At 54.3% G+C, this 14,982-nt stretch overlaps 1 protein-coding gene across 4 annotated transcripts in view; it reads right to left on the bottom strand.

The window, feature by feature from the left end:
- Megf11 (multiple EGF-like-domains 11) overlaps positions 1-14,982 on the bottom strand; it is a 279,614-nt gene that overhangs the window by 49,309 nt on the left and 215,323 nt on the right. For all 4 annotated transcript variants that reach the window (XM_005393705.2, XM_013519007.1, XM_013519005.1 and 1 more), the window contains exons 6-9: positions 14,140-14,386; positions 12,529-12,649; positions 5,353-5,489; positions 865-1,077 (exon numbers count right to left, since the gene is read on the bottom strand). In XM_005393705.2, coding sequence (XP_005393762.1) covers positions 865-1,077; positions 5,353-5,489; positions 12,529-12,649; positions 14,140-14,386 — 718 coding nt within the window. The remainder of the gene's footprint in view (positions 1-864; positions 1,078-5,352; positions 5,490-12,528; positions 12,650-14,139; positions 14,387-14,982) is intronic.

Here is a 14,982-nt window from a genome sequence, read left to right as displayed (position 1 = left end):
TCTTTTCTTCATAGGACCTAAGACAGTGCCGTGCCTCACTACTGCTGGTGGCTGGGATTGGAGGAGACACAGTAGCAGGGGCTCAGTGTGCTGAAGGTATCTCTGCTTCCTCCTCAAGGCCCAGCCCTGCAGGCATTCAGTGTTCATTAAATGGAACAATCAAACGAATGAATGTGCAGGACATATCAGGTTCAGGGGCCTCTCTGGACAGTCCCAAATGCCACCCCCACCTTGCACACCCCAGCTGCTCAGCTCCAGGGCCCGAGGACCATTTTTGCCTGAGCTATGACACCTGCTAAGATGCCTTTGCTTGCAGAACGGTCCAGGGTGACTTGTGAAAAATCAAAAGCTGGGAAGGGAGAGGGACCGAGGCAATGTCCAGGCAAAGTCCAGGCTGCATCAGCAACAGCCAAGGCCAAGTCCCTGGTGAGGGATTCACTTCTGTCCCCCCATCCCTCCAATCCCTCCACCTTGCCGGGGCTGCGGGACAGCTGTCCCAGGCGCCGTGGTCCAAGCCCCTGTGTTGGCCCCGTGGCCCCGTCTGCCCCACTAAGCACAAGGGGGAGGACTGAGCACCGGGGCTGCCCCACGCTCTGCGGGTCATGAGCTCCTACCCTGCCCCTGCATGTAGTGCAACATGAGGGCAGCCAGGGCGGAGAACAGCGGCAGGCCACCTGGCGTCTGGGCCTGGCTCTGTCGCTGTGGCCCTGGCTTCTCCTTTTCATCAAAGCGAAGGCAGGGACCGGGAGCTGAGGGCTCTGGGCTCCCTTCTGTCCCGGCTGGGTGGCCGTGGCCTGAGAACCCTCTCTACACCCCAGCCGCCCTACCCACCTCCCGCTCCCTGTCCCCGGCCCCAGCTGGTACCTCACGGTATTGTCAGTGTCACAGGGGCAGGGCAGGGAGCAGCCTGGGCCGTACAGGCCTTCGGGGCACAGCCGCTCCTGGCAGCGCGGGCCCTTGTAGCCAGGGCCGCACTCGCAGGCGCCCGTGGTGGGCGAACACTGGCCTCCGTTGTGGCAGTCGCAGCGCTGTGAGCACTGGAAGCCGAAGGTCCCCAAGGGGCACTCCTCTTGGCACCTGTGGGAGAGCAGAGGGGGCGGAAGGGTGGGCTGGGACCCTTCCTCTCCTTTCCCTCCTCCAGCCCCAGGAAGCATTCATGGCATAGCTCAGCCCTCATCCAAACCCCAGCACCCCCAGCAGTGAGTGTGCAATCATATTTCACTGACGCCCAACCCTATACGGACATTTTCATTTTTGAAAACTGTGGTAAAATACCCGTGCTGTGGCTCCTCCAGCAGAACTGTATTAAGAGTTGCTGGCTTGGGGGTTGCTTGATTAGGTCATGAGGGTTCACCCTTATGAGTGGATAAGTGCTTCTGTACAGGGGCTGTGGGGAACTGGCCAGGTCCCTTGCTCTACCCTTCTGTCCCTCCTATCAAGGAGGACGCCATGTTCAAGGTGCCATCTTGGAAACAGAGAACAGATTCCCACCAAGTCACCAACCTGATGGCCCTTTGACCTTAGCCTCCTCAGGCTCTAGAAATGTGAGAACTTGAAAAGTATTCTTTTAAACAACAGTCCCAGGTATATGGTCGTAATGACACCAACAGACTAGGACAATATGATGAACGTGGTGAAAATATCTGGTAATATGAAATTAACCACTGCACCATTAAATGCACTGCTCAGTGGCTTCAAAGGAAATACATTCACATCACTGAGCAACTATTACGACCAATCATCTCCAAAACCTTTACATCTTTTTACAACTGAAACTCCGGATCCATTCACAATAAACCTTCTGTTTAAAAAATATATTTCAACCTCTCTGAAATGAGATGTGTCTTATTCCTGATGGCATGACAGGGTTTAATTATTGGTGTTTTTCTTTCTTAGCAGTATATAAAATATACAATCAGTGTCATCTTAGGGTTGATGAAGTGGGACAATTTCGCTTCTATACACTCGGGTTTGGAGTCTTTAGGGCAGACCTAAGTCTCTGTCACACAGTGAAGCGTCCCCCCGCACCCCCCCCGGGGACAGAACTCATTAGACCTGCTGAACCTTGGATTCTGGCATACAAGAGGGCTCCTTTCTCACCTGACCAGGGAACCCCGGTGACAGGATCTCGTTCCCCTTCCTGGGGCTGGAGACCCCCTGAAGGTGGGGCTGGGGCTCCCTTCTAGCCTGTGAGCCCCCAAGAAGGAGGGCTGCCCCCATCTGTGCACTAGGCTGATACCTGGTGATAATTATTCTACTTCATCCGACAGGCCTCCGATCGTTTGTGTGGATCCCCTGTGGGCTACTGTGACGCCCGCTATGACTGCCTGGCTGACCCCTAGCCCCAGGCCGGGGCCGTTTCCTAGGGGCTGCAAGTCCACTGTCACAGCAAGTGACCCTGCCAAGGTAAGGGGTAAACCTGGGGCACCTCCTGCACCCCAAACACAGGAGGAAATGGGCTCCGGGGTTTGGCTTACCCCAGTGCTTCAGACAGTGGAAAACTGACTTAAAGCTGTGACACTCACAACCTCTTCGTAAAAAGCAGTAACAACTGAACCTTCTGGGGTTGTGTGAAGACTGACTGAGCTAATGTGTGTCAGTGTTTAGAAAGGCGCCCGACACAGGGTGAGGGCTCAAGAAATGTTAGTCATTATTCCTCTGACAAAGACTGTTTTCTCCTGTTCCTAAGACAGTGCTCATGAGACCGCTGAACCTTGGACTCCGGCAGCGGAAGCTCAAAGAGAACAACTCTAAAGTGTGGACAGTGGCGTGGGCTCGAGGGAGCATAAGTGCTTCCACTGTCCTGTCACTCATTTCTCAGGTGCTTTGTACATCTTCTACAGTAATGGGGGCCGGGATAAAAGATGCTTTATAAAAATCCAGTTCTATGTTTTCATTCTATTTTGGAGGGCCACAGCATGGAGCTGAGCGTTCTTCCCCACAGAGAGAGCCCCGTTAGGTGAGCTTGGCGGCCTTCCCAGAGGGGAGTAGCCGCACTCAGCAGACTTGGGAGGCGGCCATTGAGTGCGTGGGGAGAGCTGCGGCCGGGCACCAGGCTTGACCACTTGAGGCCGGGCTGCTCTGAGCCCCCAGAGACAGGCAGAGGAGGAGCGGGACTGGGGGCTGGCCTTCAGCGCTTCCCTCATGGCAAGATGCCACCAGCTGTCTCCTCAGAGCCGCTGTGGCACGGGAGGAATCTAGCAGAAGAAAGGGCCGTGGAACACGATGCCAACAGCCCCGAGTACTGGCTAGAGAGGGGCTCCCAGTCAGCTGCTCGGGTCCCGGTGCCGGCCCCAGCGCCGGCTCCCGAAGCAGCAGATATTCTTGCTGCCCTCACTTTGGAGTTGAGGAGGCCGAGACAGGCAAGGGGACTGGGCCAAGCTCACAGAGCCTGCAAGAGGCCAAGGTGACCCTAGACCGCGTTCCTGCGAATCTCACTGCTCTCCGCCAACCTGACCCTCGCAAAGGGGAAGGTGGAAATGAGAGGGAAAAAGGGAAGAAAGGAGAGGGACACCTGGAGAAGGATGGAAGGAGGAAGCGGAGGGAAAGGGAAACTGAGGCAGAAGAGGGTGACCAAGAGCGGTCAGTCACTGTCTGAATGGACTCTTGTCCCTGCCCACAGGTCAAATCACAGAGCTTCACTGACCGCAGAGGTCTCAGAGGAGGACGAATCCACAGCAGGAGGCTCCTCCAGGTGCCTCAGACATCCCTGCCTCCCGCCTAGCAGGTTGCTCAGCGCCCTGGACACAGAGCTCCTTCAAAGGCTAATTCTCCACTCTGCCAGGGTTTTGGGGTGACTGGATCCACAGCCTCGTGGGAAAAAAAATCTACAAATATTGACAACTCAATCCATTTACATGATCAGCGTCTTTTTATTTTTTTCCCTACTCACAATTGAAACAACTTATTTATTTAGGATCTAGCAATGACTGCTAATGAATTTTACACAAAGCACGCTAATAAGGGGCCTGCGGAACAGAAGGGTAATCACAGCAGGAATTAGCTCTCTACTTAAACATCCGTCCTTTGCAACATATCAATCTAATGTGTCCAATATTGCCATTAACAACCAGATACATTGCTCAATTAAATTACGAAATGAGCTGCAAAGCCCTCGTTATGTTTTGTGTTTAATTTGCACTGGATCCTGCCTATCTGGGGAGGCCCACATTATTACACCCGCTCAACTCTAATATGCTCGTGATGATTTGGGGTGGCTTAATGCAGCTGTCACCTATGAAATTAATGGAGGCAATTTTACAAAATATTAAACACCAGGTGGCCTGTTTAGGTGGGAGACTGAAACGCAACCCGGCCCTCTGATTGAACCCTCCCATGCTTGACTGGCAAAGTGTGCTGGAGCGCACCCCGTGGCTTTGGGGTTTCTCTCTGCCCCAGGAACATGGGCCAGGCTCCAAGAAGAAAGATTCTGGACTATTTCTCTTTCAGTTCATCTCAGCGGGGCAGACTGACAGCCAGTGGGGTAGGGCAGTGATGGCGAACCTTTTAGAAGGTTCAGACTGTAACCCCAAAACCCACTTATTTATTACCAAGTACCAACACTGCAATTAAACCTGAATGCTGAGGTTTTAGTTTAGAAAAAAAACAACAGATACATTAAAAGAAAAACACAATAACAGAGCTGTCAAGGATACAAACAGCCCGCTGTAGCATGCGTGCCATAGGTTCGCCGCCACTGCAGCAGGCTCTGTGGGTTTAGGTCTAGCTGCCTGCAGCCCTGGGCAGCTGGTTTTCAGCAAGGAAGTGAACAGGGTCCTGTCCTGGTTTTGGGTCTTCCTGGTTCTGGTTCCCACGGGCTCATCCTGAGCATTTCTATATTTCGGGGAGACGGTGTGGGTGGGAGGTTGGGCTCAGTGCTTCCATCCTGGATCCCAATATACCATACCCCAGGCTCCTGAGCTGGGAAAACCCCTGTAGACCAACTCTGGCTGGTAAAGGGACCGGCTCTGACCTACAAGAGTTCAAGACAAAGCTCATGGGTCATCACTTTTCTGGATGTCACTGCAGCTTGGGGCTGATTCCAGGGACAGGAATCACTTGATTTCATCAGCCAGAGCTAGAAAGACTCATTGGTTGACTTAGCCTTGATCCCTGCTTCCCGATGTCACCCAGGAAAGGGAGGCAGCAGGATGGCAAGCAATGTTCCTCTCTCTTCACTTTGTCTGGGCCAAGGAACAAACCCAGGAGCCAGAAGTCAAACACAGACCAGGGCAAGGAGTGCGACAGCCTCCTCCTCATTGCCGCTTGAAGATGCCCAGGTGGCAGAGTGACAGGGAGGGGACCTGGCCTGGGTTCCATGCCCTCCTCCAGCTCCGAGCCCACCATCCTTACCTGTCCCCCATGTATCCAGCTGTGCAGTGGCACTGTCCAGTCACATGGTCACATTGTCCTCCATGGTGGCAGGGACAGTCGTGGCTGCAGTTCTGGCCAAACGTCCCTGGTGGGCAGGGCTGGGCGCACACTGCTCCCTGAAACAGAGGCAGGAGGACACGCATGGTGGTGCTCAGCGATGCCACACTGAGTGTCTATGCTCCTAGCAATGGCACGGCTGCCGGGGCCCCAGGGAGCACCGCATCTCCCCCGTGGATGGAGGGGAAGCTGACACCCCAGTTCCAAAGCCTTCATCTTAGAGATGCGGACACGGAGGCCAGTTTGCCTGTGCTGTCGTTCCGTGCACCTTTAGTGAGTGCCTGCTGCGTATGTACCAGGTGCCGGGTCAGACACCAGGATACAAAACTGGGTGGGACTTGATTCCTGTCTCCCCTGCCCACTGCGGAGAGAGCTAAGAGAACAGCTAAATAAAGTAAAGCTAGAGAGCTGACAGGACGAGGAAGGCACCTCGGGTCACATGTGCCGGTGCAGGCCCCACACTCCTCTCCACCCCCGCCCCAAACCCCGCTAACGCGGGAGCAGAGGGCGAAAGAGGTGCAAACCTACGGGACGGAGGAGCAGAGACAAGGATGCGCGTGCTGCGGGGGGGGGGGGGGAAGCAGGTGCAGGAGCGATCGGGGACTGGGTTCCTGCTTTCTCTGCAATGCTAAGTGGCCGCAGAGGGTGTGCGGGGAAACCATCGTGACGCTGGGCCATCGAGACCCTTGGAGCTCAGGGGAGCTCAGGACTCAGGCGCACCGGCATCCTCTGAAGCCTGAGGGGAGGCTGCAGTGAAAAGAGGATGGTCTGGAGGTTGTAAAAGAAGGGAATTAGAGCCTTGATCTCTGCCCTGACTTCCCACAGCCAGGCAACTTCCCATGCCTTCTTGTGAGGTTGACCACGTAGGCTTTGGACGCAGGGACATCGCTGAGGGTGGGGTGGAGCCCCGTTTGTCTCCGCCCTGCTCGGCCCCCACACTGCTGCCTGCACACTGTGCTCTCCATGGCAGGAGGCTGGAGGACCCCTTTTGGGGCACACTGATGAGCCCAGGAAAGGTTGCCCCCCAGTCACAGGGGCCATCCATCAAGAAGCCTGGCACTAGCTGGGCATGGTGGCATATACCTATAATCCCAGCACTCAGGAGGCTGAGGCAGGAGGATTGCCATAAGTTCAAGGCCATCCTGGTCTATGTAGTCAATTCAAGGCCATCCTGGCTCAAAAAGAAGAAGCGTGGCACTGCCCTCCACCCAAAGGCTTTCAGCTGGCTTCTCTCAGGGCCACCATCACCCCTGAATAGAAGGCCAAAGATCACGAGCCGCAATTGGATGTCACACGCAAGATGAAGACGGAAACAAACAACAAAGGGACACATAGGAAACAGGAACTATGCCAGGAGCACAGAACATTTACAGAAAAAGGAACAAGCCTTTGTCATAATTAATAATGAAATAATAGAAACTCTCTATCATAATTATCCTCAGGTAGCTAGTTATAAGAAAATATTTCATCCCTGAAAGAAATGAGTGCTATAAAAGGAGTATCCAGAGATGAGAAGAGTTCTGGAAGACTAAAAATAAGATAGCAGATATTTTAATATTGCAGCAGAAGAACTATAAGTTTAATAAATTTACTATGAAGGAGAAAGAGAGAGGGAGAGAAAGAACTGAACACAGTAGAAAAATATAATAAAATTAGAGACCAGCCCACATGGTCTGATATCCAGTTAACAGGAGTTCTAGACCATGGAACAGAGAAAAATGGCAGTGGGTGAATTTAATGGGAACTAGAATAAAAGAGCACATCCCAGAGTGAAAGGATGGAAAGCCTGGGTTTCCGAACAGAAAGGACACAGAGCATATTCAATTGAAGGAAAAAAAGAAAAAGGAAAGAAGGAAGAGAGAGAGGGATGGGGAGGGAAGGAAGGGGAAAGCAAAGGAGCGAGAGGAAAAGAAAATACAAGGAAAAAGAAGAGACCTATTTGAAAGCATAAGTGGTGGTCAGGGTACTTTCAACTCGGTTATTATAGCACACCTCCAGTTGTGTCTGGGGGCACAGAGGCGGGCCCTGGAGTCTATGTCTGGTCCCTGGCCCCTTCCACCTTGGCTCTCTTCCCTTGCTCTGCTTCCTGACCTCCATGTACTAAGCAGCTTTGCTCCACCACACCCTTCCACCAGGATGTCTGCCCTGGAGCCAGTGCACCATAGAGTGAAACAATGAGCTAGTTAAAGCTCTCCTCCTTTAAGTCGTGGGTGTTGGGTATTATCCCTCAGTGCTGAGAAAGCTAGCTAAAGAAATGATCCTCAACACTTTCAGCAAGAGAAAAATAGAACCCAAAAATCAAGATTCAAAAGTTCTTAGACTCCTTGATGAGAAGTTAGAAGACAATGGTACAATGCCTTAAAAAGCATTTCCAACTTAGAATGAATTCTACACCCAGCTAAACTAACACTCAAGTGGGGGCTCAATCCAGACATTTCCAGATTTGAACCGCCTCAAGAAATTAACCTTCTATGGATATTTCTTAGATAGTGACTGGTGGACTTTTTTCTACCCAAAAGAATTATCCAAGCAAAAAGAAAGCCTGGGTTCCACAGACTAAGGAACCCAACTGAAGACAGAACCTCACAATGACACTGAGAGAAAATTCCAGATGATAACCACACAGCAGACCTGCAAAGCAAAGGGTTCAAATCAGAACAGAAGCATGTAGGCTTCTGAAAGCACTGCCTCAAAGACAAAGCAAAAGCAAAAACTAATTGAGAGATTTCTGATGTGTCAGACCTTACTGAGAAGAATTTTAGACTTCTGTCCAAGAGTTGTAGGAACGAATCAGTCACAGCACACATTTGGGCATATTAACATAAACATTAGAAATGATTCAACCAAAAGTTGAAATGTAGCTCCACTGGGAGGGTGAGGGAAGGATTGCTTGTGTTCATACATGTGTGTACAGAGGAGCTATTTCTTATTCTCTGGCAGGAAGTCGATGGAATCAACAAATGTCTAAAAGGAAAAGGCAGGAAGTGGCAGTAAAGCATGTAATATAGAAAGACGGAGGGGTATCCCAGAAGAACCATCTAAAACATTTCAAAGTGTTTGTCTACAGGGACTCGGGACTGATGCCGAGGACTGTTTTTCCCTTTCCCCTTCCCCTCCAGCATGCGCCTGTTACAACTTGATATAACTTCAAACCTGTATGGATGACCCGTAAGTCCTGCTCTTGCCTCCTACCACCCGTCCAGCCTCTCACAGAGCAGAAAGAATTATTTCTCTTATGGAGATCAAGGACGACCCTCTAATTAATTCATCAATTAGTTCAACACATAATTATTAAGCACCAATAATAGTCAACCCCGACCAAGCGAGTGTAGTCTGGAAAAGCCGGCCAGACCAGAGTCAGCCTCCTAGGTCATCTAATTGAGCTGTGATGAATTAGGCAGATAGATGCCAGACAGCGAGGCTCCGAGAGGGGTGGGATGCAATGGGAGGATGCAGGGCAGAGGCAGCGGCCAGGAGCGGGAGATCGGTGTGTCTGCAGGATCATTTCCCCTGAATCCCACGAGCTCTAGGAGTGCAGAGTGCGTGGCACACAGAATGCTTCCTACCAGTGCCTTTATAGCTCCCTGCGCAGGATTCCTGAACTGCAGATGCCCAAGGCCTCTGAAGCTCTAGACCTCTCCGGCTTGGGCTCCTGGGACCTGAAAGAATCTGATTCCTTACAAGTTTTGCTATCTTGCACAGTGGGAAGAACGCTGAACTCACAGGCAGGACTTGGGCTCAAATCCCAGCTGGCTGAGCTAGCATAATCAGAGATTCAGTTTTCTCATCTATAGAATGGGAGTGATCGTCCCTGGGCTCCCAGATGCTGTCAAGATGAACTGAGATTAGAGATATGAAGGAACCTGCTACAATGCTACTGAGTGGGTACTTCATGAATATGAATGAATACTCATGAATAAATGGGTACTTCATGAATATGAATGAGCCAATACTGACGAAGCAGCATGCTTGGAAACCCAGAATGACCAGGGACTCGGAAGAGTAGGGACAACCACATGACAGCACGTGCAGGAAAGTCAGCTTGAGAGGGGTTCTGTCGCCTGTGGTGAGGCGCTGAATTGCGGCCCCTCAAAATTCCCATGTTGAAGGCCTAACTCCATCAGCATAGAGTTAGAGGAAGCGCCTTTACAGACGTGATGGAGGCAGAAGAGGCTCTTAAGGGTGAGCATGGATCCACTCTCACTCCTGTCCTTATGGGAAGAGGAGACTGAGATGGACACACAGATGAGAGGCTGTGTGAGGACACAGAGAGAAGACATCCACCTCCAAGACAAGGACAGAAGCCTCAGAAGACCTCAGTCCTGCCGACACTCTGGTCTCAGACCTTAGCCTCCAGCACCGCAAGGAAACCATTTTTCTGCTGTCTGCGCCTCCTGGTCTGTGGCACTGAACTCCGTACACAGGACACCTGCCTTTTGCTTGGAGCACGTGTCCAACTGTAGCGCAATCTCAGGCTCCGACTGCAGCAGCATCTGGGAGGCCAGCCACGGGAGGAGGCTGCAGCCCTCCTCCTCCCGGAACCAGTGAGGCCAGATGGTGGGAAATGGTTGCATTTTAAAATGACCACGGCCAAATGGAAGGTACAAAAGGAAGGAGCCAAGATGGCCGAAAGATTTGGGGCCCTGCCAGTTTCCCTGGAGAGAGCGCAGCCTCTCCAAGCATTGGAAGGTATTCCACTGATGGCTGCTGTCCCCGATGCCAGAGGTCCTCAGCGGACAGTGGCTGGCGTAGGGCTGTGGACATGATGATGACAGCAAGTCTGGTGGTGAGTGCCACAGTGATGCTTCCCAAATCTGAGCATCGATGACTAGGATACTCGTGGGGTCTCCATGGCACTATCTGCGTGGACGCGTATATATGCTTGTGCACACACACATGCATGCCACTCAGCCTCCACCACCAGACTGGGAACGCCTGATGAGGGCGACCACATCCCCTTCTACCTTCCCGCCTGCCTCCAGCGCCCACTCTCACCAAACTATGCTCAGCTGGGCTTTCTGCTTTGCAGAAAAACAGAGGGGAAAGAATTCCCAGGCTCTTTGCAAATGACCTCCTAGCAAGGGCTCAGGGGGGCCAGGCAAGTGATGTGGTGATGTGTCCAGTGACATTCTCTGGCTGTGACCTGCAGGGCCAGTGCTCCTGGCAGCTGCTGTCCAGCTCTGCAGCAACCCAGGCCTTGGGGAGTTGCAAGGTGTGAATGGGCAATCTTATTTCCTAGGCCTCCGAGTGGGACGACGTGGGGAACCAACAGAAAAGTTAGATGCTGCAGATGATTGTGATGGAAGACAGTATCGAGAACCTCTCTCCCCAGGTCCTCGCCTTGGCCCCGGCTCTTCCTGGCTGGAGCCTCAGACCCATGCAGCAGTTTCATTACCCTGCGGCTCTGCATGCACGAGGGGTATTAATAATTCATGCAAATCTGCAAGTTAAATGCTAGGTCAAAAATAGAAATGCAATTGTCTGCAATAAAATTAAAAACATAAAGTCCTCAAATCCAAAGGTTTCTATTGACAGAGTTTCCTGTCATCTGGGAGAACAAACCTCTTACTGTGCTAGGGAGGAAAAAAAAGTGCTTCCATGTGCTGGCTGCTTCCCCGCCCCTCCTCCATGGAGACGGGCTGCAGCGTTGCTGCTGGGGGCCTGGGAAGTCCAGGCTTCTGCAGCTGCCCTCCCCCACCTCCATCCCGCTCACTGCCCTGCAGGGCTCTCTGGAGCCTGGCTGAAGAGCAAGGGCCTCAGAGAGTGCACAAGCAGGGCTGCGAGAGGAGACATCAGCCCCTTTAGGCTCCTCCAAGCAGACAGACAGACACCAAGGGCTGGGGTTCAAGGTTCTGGAGACCCAGCTTACAGCACCACCTCAGGCGGCTCACTAGCCCTCCCTGACTTCAACTTCCTCTTCTGAGAAAGGAAGATACGGACAGAACGGTGGTGTTCAACCTTCTTCAAGCTGGGAGAGGCTTGTTTTGTTTGTTGGTTGGTTTGCTTTTGGCAACTCACTACATAGCCTGGGCCAGCCTGGAACTCACAGGGATCTTCCTGCCTCGGCCTCCCAAGTGCTGGGATCATAGGTCCTCTGTTTTCTGTAAACTCTTTAAGATAGAGCATGGGGGTGGCATGGGAGCCAGAGTCCTAATTACTAGGGTCCCTGCCCCATCCTCACCCCTGAGAACCCAGAGTATTGGTAGAAGATAGACGGAGACCTTTGAGTCTTGAGGGATTATTTGAGAACACAGAGCTTAACCTCCTGGCCCCCTCCTGTGCAGCCGTGTCTGGTCCTGCTTGGCCAGCTCTCCACCAGCTCCTTTCCTGCTGTGAGACGTCCTCCAAGCCTGCAGCTGTGCCTGCTCTCCTATTGCTCTGGTGATCCCCACGCCTCCTGAAATATCCTGCTTCTGCCCAGCAGCCCTTGTTCTGCTGAGTTTCCCTGAAATGGGCCATGTGGCTGGGGACACACAGGCAGGGCGCAGCCCAGGAGAGCCAGCACATTGGCCTGGAGGCTCTGGGGCTGGGGCAGAGAGGGCTGGAAGGAGGCTTTCGGGGACCCTGTGCATCCAGGGCATAAAACAATCGATTATAAGTCCAGTGTGGTGGGGGCTGCCTGCAATCCCAGCACTCTGGGAGGCTAACGCAGGAGGAGTGTTAAGTTCCAGCCCAGCCTGGATGACTTAGTAAGACCCTTCTCAAAGTCAAAGATAAAAATGGCTGGGATGTAGCTCAGAACAAAGGCCCTGGGTTCAATCCCTAGTACCGAGAACAAACCAGAACAACCCAAGCAGTTGCAGCCTGCATCGGTATGCGCAAGGCACTTGAGACACGGGTGTTCTCAGTTGAGGCTCCCTCGGCGGCAGCCAGCTTACTGAGTTACACCAGCTTTGTTAAGTAATTTGCCTCAGGTCACACAGCACTTAGACTCAAGATCTAGGATTCAAAGCTGTGTCCACAGCACCAAGGAAGGCTTGGAACCATAAGTCAGGGTGGGTACTCAAGGTGGGAGAGGAACTTAGCCTTTCACAGACGTGTGTGAGGGATGCTCAGATCTCTTGCAAAGCCCCACCCAGATCCGAGGGAGTCACTTACCGTCCATCCTGGGGGGCAGGCACACTCGCCAGTGATGTGGTGGCAGGTGCCCCCATTCTGGCAGGGGCAGCGCAGCTCACAGTGAGCTCCATGGCTCCCGGGGGGGCACAGCTCCTCGCAGCTGCAGGGAGAAGCAGGAGTGTTAAGCACAGTAGCATTTGCGTGGGTGCCCCTACCCGCCAGGGCTCCCTAGCAATGAATGTGAGATGCAGTCCCAGCCCCTGCCAGGAGGGGGCGGCACGTGTCATACACTAGCATGAAGTGTGCTTGGGCCAGTATTATCGGAGGATTTAAATGTTCCAGGGTGAAGACAGGCTGCGCTAGGGCTTGTCCCTTCCAGGCTCCGGCAGGCCCGCCGCTACTATGTGTGCAGACTAGCCATGCTGAGGCCTGGGCGTGCTACCGTTGGGTGGGCCAAAAATAGCCCAGGTTCTTGGGTAGGACAAGGGAAGAACTGCCAAGCCTGCAGCCCGTAGTATGTCCTAAATAGCTACATTTCTAGATCGCAGAACTGCAGCAGGAACAGGGAGAAGGGCAAAGAGGAAAAGAGGGTAAAAGGTAAAAGGGACAAAGGGCTGAGTAACTCAGGCTTCCGGGATGTATACGGTCAGACACCACGGCCTCAAGGCCCCTCCCAGGGTCGCGCTCCGATGTCAGCAATCTGCGCGACCTCCTAGTTTAAGCCTGGAAATCACTAGGGTGGTGTGGCGACTGCAGGCGAACGAAGGGGAGGTCGAGGCTCGGCTCCTTCGTCTCTCACTGCGCCGGGAGGGCGTGCGTGGGACCTTAGCCTGGGTCGTCTTCAGTGGCCTGGCCTCCAGCTCAAAGGGTCCTGGAGCGGGCACTGGAGAAAGGGTGCCCTCGGTGCAGGAGATCCCTGCGGTCGGAGCCCTTGACTGCTTCCTTGCGATCTGGGGCTGTCGGACAGCCTGCAGGCCCTTTCAGCCTCGCTCGGGGCAGGGTCTCAAGGGAGCAGCCTTGGAGGACCCTGGTCGGCCTTTCACAGGGAGCGAGGGTGAGGCGCGGGTGGGGTCCGAGGGCAGAGCAAGGAAAGAACAGGCACAGCGAGCGTGCTACTCTGTGCATGATGTCCGTTCCAGGCTCTCACCACTTCTTGAGCCCACACGCAGGGAAGTGTTGGCCCGGTCCCAGGTGCGCGGACGCATGAGTTAAGAGAAATCCAGGCTACCTTGGGGTGGGGGCAGGGCTGTCGCCAGGAAGGCCCCCTGGGACGTGTCTGATGAGCTCCTCTGCTGGGGGGCACTCATACAGTCTCTGTGGGACCAGTCACTGCAGGGCCTGAGACCCCACATGGGCGAGGTGTGGGCATTTAGACCCTGCTGGACTTGGGACCAGATACTTGTGTACAGCCAGGACCACCAAGACCTTCTTTCTGCTCCCACCACCCTGCCCTGCTCTAGAACACAGGACCACAGCTAGATAGGCCCCGCCTCTGCCCACTGTCGCCCCGCCCATCGTCGCTCCACCCACTCGCCCAGCCCCGCCCCTCTACCGGCCCGCTCCCACCCTCAGCCCCACCCCCTCAACTACACCTATTCCTTTCTAGCCCCGCCCCCAGCCCCGCCCCAGCCCCGCCCCCGTGGAACTCACTAGACGCCGGTGTAGCCTGGCGCGCAGAGGCACTCTCCCGTGCGGGGGTCGCAGCTGGCGCCGTGGTGACACTGGCACGGCAGCTGGCAGCCCTTGCCGTGGGTGCCAGGCGCGCAGAGCTCCTCGCAGCGCCACCCGCGGAAGCCGGCGGCGCACACGCAGGCGCCGGTGATGGGGTTGCACAGGGCGCCGTTCTGGCACTGGCAGCGGTTGCTGCAGTGGGGGCCCCAGTGGTCGCTGTCGCAGCCTGCAAGAGAGAGGACCCGCAGGGCTGAAGCGTCTCCAGGGCTTGCCTGGGGACGGGGTCGGACCGATGCCCTAGCGGCCTCCCCGCGGGTGCAGCCCTCCTCCCTTGGTGAGGCGGCGGGGGTGTCCAGAGGGACGCTTTGGCCGGGGCAGCTCTTCCATCGGGCACCCAGAGTCCCAGGGGCTGACGCTGGCAGAGGACTCGCTTCCGGTGCAGGTTCAGACACCTTCAAGTCCCTCCGCTCCCCTAGGCCCCTCTCCGGCCGCAGGGACACGCGGGGGTCACAGCTGCTGGTCTCTACTCTTTCTGGGCGGTTGTCCTTCTGTCCTCTCAGCCAGGCCTGTCGCCCCAACCTGCCAGCTCTCTTCTCCGAGACCCCTGACCTCTTCTGAGTCCCTCATAGCCCAGCCCAGCTCCCGTTCCTCTCTCCCTCCGGCCTCCTCTCGCCTGCCTGCACGTCTTAGCTTTCTTCATTCCTTGCCTCTTGCTTTGGGAAAAATTCTTCTACCTCTCTGCCCCTTCCCTGGTTCCATCTTCCTTTGTCCCTTTTAGTAATATGTATGGTCCCTGGTCGCCTCGTCTTCTGTTCAATTTCA

The sequence above is a fragment of the Chinchilla lanigera genome, unplaced genomic scaffold, assembly GCF_000276665.1.
Source record: "Chinchilla lanigera isolate Chin_1 unplaced genomic scaffold, ChiLan1.0 scaffold00049, whole genome shotgun sequence".
Taxonomy (NCBI): Eukaryota; Metazoa; Chordata; class Mammalia; order Rodentia; family Chinchillidae; genus Chinchilla; species Chinchilla lanigera.
Note: the sequence above shows the minus strand (reverse complement) of the source record. Positions and strands in the feature narration are given on the sequence as shown.